Source organism: Galeopterus variegatus, unplaced genomic scaffold (genome assembly GCF_000696425.1).
Source record: "Galeopterus variegatus unplaced genomic scaffold, G_variegatus-3.0.2 Scaffold999, whole genome shotgun sequence".
Lineage (NCBI taxonomy): Eukaryota > Metazoa > Chordata > Mammalia > Dermoptera > Cynocephalidae > Galeopterus > Galeopterus variegatus.
The window spans coordinates 387,471-395,250 of record NW_007727110.1 but is presented as its reverse complement, the minus strand read 5'-3'; the positions used below and the strand labels follow the sequence as shown (position 1 = coordinate 395,250).

Here is a 7,780-nt window from a genome sequence, read left to right as displayed (position 1 = left end):
CCCCCCCCCCCCCCCCCCCCCCCCCCCCCCCCCCCCCCCCCGCCTAAACTGCAGCATGGTTATTCCCAGGCTCTGAGCCCATCCCAACTCCTGTGGGGTGATCTGGAACTAGTGAAGTTGAATCAGGCCCCTTAGGCTCTGATAGTCCCCTACCCACAGTATTCATTGTTCAAGTCCCCCTTGCCACCCACAACAAGTCCTGTAGCTGGGGAGTGGGACTGGGCATGCTGGACACTATTGCTGCCCGAGTCACAGACAGGATGTGGAACTTGAAAAGGTCACATGGCCCTGGGGGTTTCTGGGCCAAGACCTCATACGTAATCCCAGTGCGTCCTGTCCTCCCCTCCTCCCTTTCTCTGGGCCTCAGGTTCTCCCTGGTCAATGACTCAGAAGGCTGGCTCTGCATCAAAGAGGTCTCTGGGGAGGTGCACACAGCCCAGTCCTTGCAGGGTGCCTTGCCTGGGGACACGTACACAGTGCTCGTGGAGGCCCAGGATGCAGGTATGGCCAGGTAGCTGTGGGGGCCTCTGGGAGGGAGCACAAACCTCAGACAGACAGATGGGCAGGACTGAGCTTCCTCCCTGAGACCCTGGCAGGCACCTACCCAGTCCCAGGCAGGAGAGAGGGACAAGGAGCTGGGTCCAGTGTCCCTCTCTTGGTCTTTCCTCAGGTGGGTAGGCCTGGCCTCTGCTTCCCCTCTCCAACCACCCTCCTAGCTGGACACTTGAAATCCCCCAGCACTGCCCCTTTGCCCCTGGAGCGCTTCTCAGGGTGTTGGCTTCAGGGACAGGCTGGGGGCAGAGAGTACAGGGCTGGAACCAGGAGGTAGAAGAAGGACCAGGGGCTGCATCTGGGACAAGACTGCTGGGAGATGAGCTGAATGGGGACAGTGAGGCCAGGTGTGGAGGACTCTGAATGCTGCTCTGCCAGGATGAAGAGCTGGCTCGGGGCTGAGTATGCTGGGTAGGCAGGTTTCGGCTCTGAGCTGAGCTGTCCTGTGTTACAGGGCAGACTCAGCACGGTGAGCCCCTCTACAGCCAGGGCAGTTCTGCATTGCTGGGCCCTGGCATCAGCAGTAGGGGTGGTGGCAAGGGCAAGTTTGGCATCCAGAAAAGCGCAGGTGGGCCCAGCAGCTGTTCAGATAATTAAGAAGTAAAGTGCATTGTGAGGAAGAGACCAGCATGGGGTTGAAAATGGGATGGAGAGAAGGGGCTGGATGTCAGGGGCACCAGCAAGGTGACACCAATGGACTGTGGGGAGAGGGATCAGCCCAAGGACCCTGGAGCTCACCCCCACCCCTGACAACGCCCAGGCCAGCTCTGCATTGCTTCCTCTGCAGATGAGCCAAGACTGAGCACCTCTGCAACCCTCATGATTCACTTCCTGAAGGCCCCTCCTGTCCCTGCCCTGACTCTGGCCCCTGTGCCCTCCCGACACCTCTGTACGCCCCGCCAGGACCACGGCATCATTGTCAGCTGGCCCAGTGAAGACCCTGACCTGACTAGTGGGCCCAGTCCCTACAGCTTTTCCCTTGGTCCCAACCCCACAGTGCAGCGGGATTGGCGCCTCCAGCCTCTCAATGGTGTGTGGTGGGGGAAGGGAGGGAGGCTGTGGCCAAAGCAGGGAGGGGGTGTCACTTGGAAGTGAAATGCCCTTCTATGGTGGGGGTTGGGCTGGACCTAGAGGGAGCAACCTCCAGAGGGCCTGTTCAGACTGGTGACCCTGATCATTGCCTGCGGTCCCAACAGGTTCCCATGCCTACCTCACTCTGGCCCTGCATTGGGTAGAACCACGTGAACACGCAGTCCCTGTAGTTGTCAGCCACAATACCCAGAGGTGGCAGCTTCTGGTCCGAGGTGAGGCTGGGGTGTGGGTGCAGCCGAGGTTGGCAGCCTGCAGTTCCTGAGGGAACCACTGGGATGCAGGGGACAGGGCTGGGTATGGTGCACGCAGGCTCACTGAGACAGCACATGCCTGTGCACACTTGCACATGTGCGACCGGGCACACATACCCAGGTGCCCACAGGCACACACACAGAGGAGTATACACCTTCACCACCCTTATCTTCCTCTACCCCTCCCCTCCCCTCCAGTGATCGTGTGTCGCTGCAACGTGGAGGGACAATGCATGCGCAAGGTGGGCCGCATGAAGGGCATGCCCACAAAGCTGTCTGCAGTGGGTATCCTCGTGGGCACCCTGGCAGCCATAGGTAATGGAGGCTGGGCTCCTGTGGGGGGGTGTGCAATGGATGTTTGGAGCCACAGCCTTCCAATAAACAGTGCCCCTTGTACGCATGGTGTCCCAGGTCTGAAAAGGGAATCCCCCAACTCTCACAGTCATCATCATCATTGATAACAGCAATTACTGTTACTTTATCCTATGAAAATGTGACTCTGTCAGTCCCTATGCCAAGCACTTTGTGTGAATTATCGCATGGAATACGCCCCACCGTTGTGAGGTAGATCCTGGTATCTCCCCATTTTGCAGATGTGGCCACTGAGGCTAAGAGAAGTTAAGTGACTTGTCTAAGGCTACACAGCCAAGATGTGACGAGCCCAGGTCTTTCTGGTCTAATTCCTTCACTCTCAGCTACCCTCTCTATCCCTTCTATTTCTTTAGCCTCCTACATTTTTCCTTACTAGTTTTCTTTGCTGGTTCTAGCACAATACTATGATGTACCTTTCTCTTAGAGGTCCATGAGAACAACTCACTGGCTCCCAGGTGACCTCCACCCAAACTGTCCCCCAGAGAAGGGGACAATGGAGGCTGAGGTGTGCTGGGGCAGCCTCAGCGGAGGCGAGGGCCTGGTGAGGGCCATACAGGCCAAGCAGTCAGGCTTCTCCAGGCAACAGCACCACAGAGTTATGTGCAGTCCAGCCTCAGGGATGCTGTCTAGGGAATGTCATCTCTTTATTAAACTAATGCCAATAGCAGGAAGTTCCTAGTGATGGACAAGTTCTGCAGGCCCTTCTGAGGATTGATTCATGCCTTTCGGGCCCCTCAGGCTTCTTCCTCATCCTCATCTTCACCCACCTGGCCCTGGTGAGGAAGAAGGATCTGGATCAGCCAGCGGACAGCGTGCCCCTGAAGGCGGCTGTCTGAATGGTCCCTGAAAGCTCAACTGGGAGTTTGGCCTTTTGTTCCAGCCAAATCCACTGGGAGTGGGCCCAGCACCTGAGATCCAGCAGGGGCTGGGACAGAGTAGAAGCTCCTCCACCTGCCCTGGGGCAAAGTTACCGTCACCGGACATGTCCTGAGAGCCTGATCACTGACTCTATGGGCTGCCTGTGGGAGCACTCCAATGGCAGCATGTTTGTCCAATAATAAAGCCTTAGAGAGCTGGGCTGGGCCCGAAGGGATTGCTGTGCCTGTGTCTGAGTGTCCATGTGCATGTGCGCATGCCTGCCCCTTCATGCCTTTCCCATCTCCTGATGCACAGAAAGGGTCTGGGGGCTTGAGGGACAAGACTGGGGTCCCCTGTGGGGAAGGACATAGGGGCATCATATGGGCTGTTGATAAGATCTTGGGGCCTCAGCAAGGTGGGTCATTTCCTTGGGCATCCAGAGCCCACTGGCTGCAGACCCTGGGTGGGTTAACTCTGTGCAGGTGATTTCAAGGAGGGTTGTCTTTGAGGGTGTCACTTCCATGTTTTCCTGGACATCACCTTTGTTATGGGAGGGCACAACCTTGTGAGTCTGTGTCCTCTGCTCATGTGTGAACACACTTGTGTCCCTGTGTATGAGTCACCTGCACACAGGGTGGGCAGTGGTCCCTCAGTCTCAGGGGGCCTGGGCAGGAATCTTGAGGGCCCCATGGGGCTGGAACAGGAGAGGTGAGGCTGAGGATGTGTCCTTTTGCCCCAGCGCGGGCTTCAGGTCAATTCTGGTTTCACGCACAGGTCGGTGGTCTCATGGAGGCATCTGCAGAAATTCAGGGAAGGGGAGTCACTCAGATGGACACCATTGGGGTGGGACAGGAACCCCTGTGGCTCATCCTGGAGCTGCCCTTGCCCCAGGTGAACCCCTGCCCTTGGCCCAAGATTAAGCCATGGCCCTGGTGCCCTACTGAGCCCTGAGCACACCTCCAGATTGACCTTCAATCCCTGAACCTTGACTGACCCCAGACACATGCTGCTCCTCCATACCCGCTTCCCAGTGGTCTCTGGGGAGCCAGAGTGGGACTTGCTGTCCCAGGCACCCTGAACTGGTGATGGTAAATCACGGGGAAGGGAGAAAAACAACTATGTGAGGCCCAGGCCCTATTTTTAGGAGATAATCTCTTCGCTGCTGGCAGATTCTGTGGGATGGGGCCAAGCCCAGCCAATAGAGAAAGGGCAGGCATCCTAGCCAGTCTGGGGGAGCCTGGGAGACTCAGCCAGGATTCCCAGTCCAGGGGATGCACTCTGAGGCTGGCCCCAGTCATCCTGGGTTCAAGTACCCCCATTGGAGGCTAAGCTGACTATCCTAGCCACAGCAGGGATTCCCTGCTTCTCTGAGATGATCCTCTGCTCAGCCTGTGCCCACTCAGAAGTCTTCAGGGTGTAAAGGTCTTTGGAGGTAGCATCTCATCTAATCTTACCATCAACCTGGAAGGGCAGATTATTGGCCCCATTGTCCAGTGGATCTTGAAGATCAGCGAGGTTAAGGGCTAAAGCAGGGAGTCTTGGAACCAGGGCACAAGATGGAACTGTTTGGCTGAGGTCCATGTTACCTCTCTAGAAGTGTCCATGGCCTGGTCTGTGCTCCCACAAGGTCCCCCAGAAGGGCTTAGAGATCAGCCAGGTCAGCTCCTTCTTGCAAAGGTGGGAAGGTGAATTGCAAAGAGACTGGGGGACCTTCTTAGGTTCATACAGCCAGTGAGATGCAGCACCTGAGCTGGAGAAACCCTGCTCTCTGGGTCCTTGTTCTAGCAGTGTGGAGAGGTAGATAGGTGGGTAGATGGATGGGAAGGTAGATGGGTGGATGGACGAATTGATGGGTAGATAGATGGGTGGGTTGGTGAGCAGGTGGGTGGGGCACCAACAAAGCAAGCAACTTAAGGCGTCTGCCCCAGTTTGAGGGCTTCATCCTTGGGCTCCAGGCCCCAGGTCACTCCTTGGTTGTGTCAGTGCTGCAGCTGACTACAAGCCCCTTCCCTGGGGACAAGGGTTCAGTTTCCTTGATCATCTGTGGATATAAACCTCTCCTGTGATCCTCAGCACCATTCTATAGAGGAACGTGAGTATCAGAGAAGGAGCGTGGCTTGTCCTGGGTCACGTGCTTGCAGTCAGTGCTTGCAAGGATTCATGCTAGTGAGGCCTGTCCTCACCCTGCAGGCAGGGCCTAGACCCTGCTGGGGAAGGTGGGGCATAACCAGTGGCTCAGTATGTGTAAAAGAGCATGTGATCCATGTTCTGCTTATCTCTGCTGTGTGTTTCCAGGTAAACTGCTTTACCACTCTGAGCCTCAGTTTACTTGTTGAAAAAATGGGCCTCACATCATGAAGTTTTGGAGAGGACTACATGAGATAATTCCCGGAAAACACATTTAGCACGGTGCCAGGCATACTGTAGGAGCTCAGTAAATGTGGCTTTCCCCAGTCCATGGATCATTGGGGCACTTACTATAGATGCTTGAAGTCCCACACTTATTCCCTGGAGACCCTATGAAACCCAGGCTTTGGGGAGAAAGTATGGAGAGGGGCCCTATCTGACCTGGCTGGATGACTCAGGGCAAGCTCCCCGTTCCAGCCCAGCACCTAGGCTCTCTGCTTCTGTGATGTTGAGGGGTCTCACAGGACTGTGACTGGTATGGAGCTGGAAGGGGTTGAGGGGTCAGCCCCAGAGGGGCCCTCATGAGCTCCCTCTCCCAGGCCCCTTCCAGAGGCACAGAGCCAGATCAAAGGGACTAAGCACTGAAGATGGGGAGGCGGACTTGGAAAGAATGTAAACATGAGGATATTTTTAAACTTTTTCCAGCCCCAGTGATTAGGGCTCTTGAAGCAAGAGGCCCAGAGGTCACCCACAAAGAAAAAGTCTTGGGACTTCAGAGACCCCTCCCACCCACACCTAACAACACCTACCCCAGGACTCTAGCTCGGGCTTCAGGAACGACCTCCAGATGTCCTGCAGCAGCAATGATGACGTTTCTAATGAGAAGGCCTCAGAGATGTGGAGGATCCCAAAGGATTGCAGGGGCTATGGGGCCTGCCTGGTAGGGCTAGCATTGGGATACTGAGCTCAGGAGACCACTCGGCTGCCCTGTCACTCTATCAGGTGTGTGTCTGTCAGTGTGTATGTGTATGCTGCTGTTCGGTCTGGGTGATGCCTGTGTCAGAATGTGTGTGAGCGTGTGAGGGGCTTGCCTTAGCCCATGGCTTCCTTCCCTCCCCTAGCATCCCTCTCCTCTGCCCTGGGATCCCTTGGGTAGATGCATACATGGGGGGCAGGCCTGAGGGTGAAAAGGAAGAGTTGCCTGTGAACAGGGGAGAGATGAGGAAAGAGAGGGGGCTGGAGTAGGGGTAGGGCAAGGAGGCTGGGGGTGGTGGCACTGGGTCTAGGTCCATGCAGTGAGTCAGGCTGTGACAGCTGCAGGGGCCACTAACATGGGACTGGATGACTTGGCTCCCTTGATTACCCCCAGGTGTTGCACAGACTCAGAAACTTGGAGACAAGGCTCCCTGGATCTGCCCTCTTCCTCTGTGTGCCATGACAACAACCTTCGGAGTGACGCAGCCACCCTCACTCACTTGCTGGAGCATCACAGGGAGATTCATGAGGGGACTCAGCCACAATATGCCCCCTACACATCCTGTAATCATATCCCAGGAACCCCTACACATGGAACATAGGAATCCTCGCCCCATCCACATCCCATTGACCAGAAAGCAGAGTGAGTGTTCACAGGGACATTCAGAAGCCAGGCCAGGCTGTGGTTACCAGTACAATGAGGGGCCCCCACCCTAGGAGAGGCCTCGGCTGGCTGTTTCCCATGCTTTAAGGGGCTGCTGTGCCACCTTGCCTTGCTTATGGGCCCAGGGAAGGACAGCGCCCAGCTCCAGGTCACACAGCTCCTCAGTGGAGGACGGGGCTCAGGCTCCAGGACAGGATCAACAGAATGGTGTGATCCCCTTCAGATCCCCTCTGTTGAGGCAGCAGGGGCAGGGGATATGGCTTGGAGCTTTACCAAAAGGGGGGGTGGACTTTGGACCCAGCATTGTAGAGGGCCAGATGTGGCTGGAACTGATAGGGAGGGGGACCTTCAGACTTGTCCTCAATCTAAGGGCTGGAGCTGCGCACTTAAAGACATTGCAATGTTGTCCCAAGTTATTGGCACCCCTGTGAATACCCACTCATTGGGGTTGCTGCTATTCTTACCCACGTGGTGGCGGCAGGAGGGTCAGAGATAGTGGCTGAATGGGAGGGAGTCATGAGCACCAGCCCCTTATCTGACACATTCCCTGGAAACTTGGCAGGGGCTGCCAGCCTCTGGGGGCCCAGAAAGGGCTCGGGATAAGGTGGTCACAGGGATGGGGTGATGGACTGGGCTCACTGTGGATGAGACTCCACTCCAGCTGTCTTTCCTACAGCCAGGAAAGGTCCCATAGGAACTGGCCAGGGGTTTCTAGTGAGATTTCATCCTAGGTGGTCATTAGGAGCACAAGTCACTTTCAGTTCCTCCCCAGCCCACCCTAGAATATACCACCGTTGTTCCCATCTCCAGCTTTTGATGCTCCAGAGGACATGTTGGCTTCCTCAGTGAAGGGGCTGCCTCTGCGGGAGAGCACTGGGCTGTGAGCCAC

At 56.3% G+C, this 7,780-nt stretch overlaps 1 protein-coding gene across 1 annotated transcript in view; it reads left to right on the top strand.

The window, feature by feature from the left end:
• Positions 1–3,360, top strand: part of CDH16 (cadherin 16, KSP-cadherin) — a 10,518-nt gene extending 7,158 nt beyond the window's left edge. The window contains exons 14-18 of the mRNA XM_008574136.1: positions 368–501; positions 1,340–1,582; positions 1,749–1,856; positions 2,094–2,210; positions 3,006–3,360. Coding sequence (XP_008572358.1) covers positions 368–501; positions 1,340–1,582; positions 1,749–1,856; positions 2,094–2,210; positions 3,006–3,103 — 700 coding nt within the window. The 3' untranslated portion in view covers positions 3,104–3,360. The remainder of the gene's footprint in view (positions 1–367; positions 502–1,339; positions 1,583–1,748; positions 1,857–2,093; positions 2,211–3,005) is intronic.
• Positions 3,361–7,780: the final 4,420 nt, after the last annotated feature.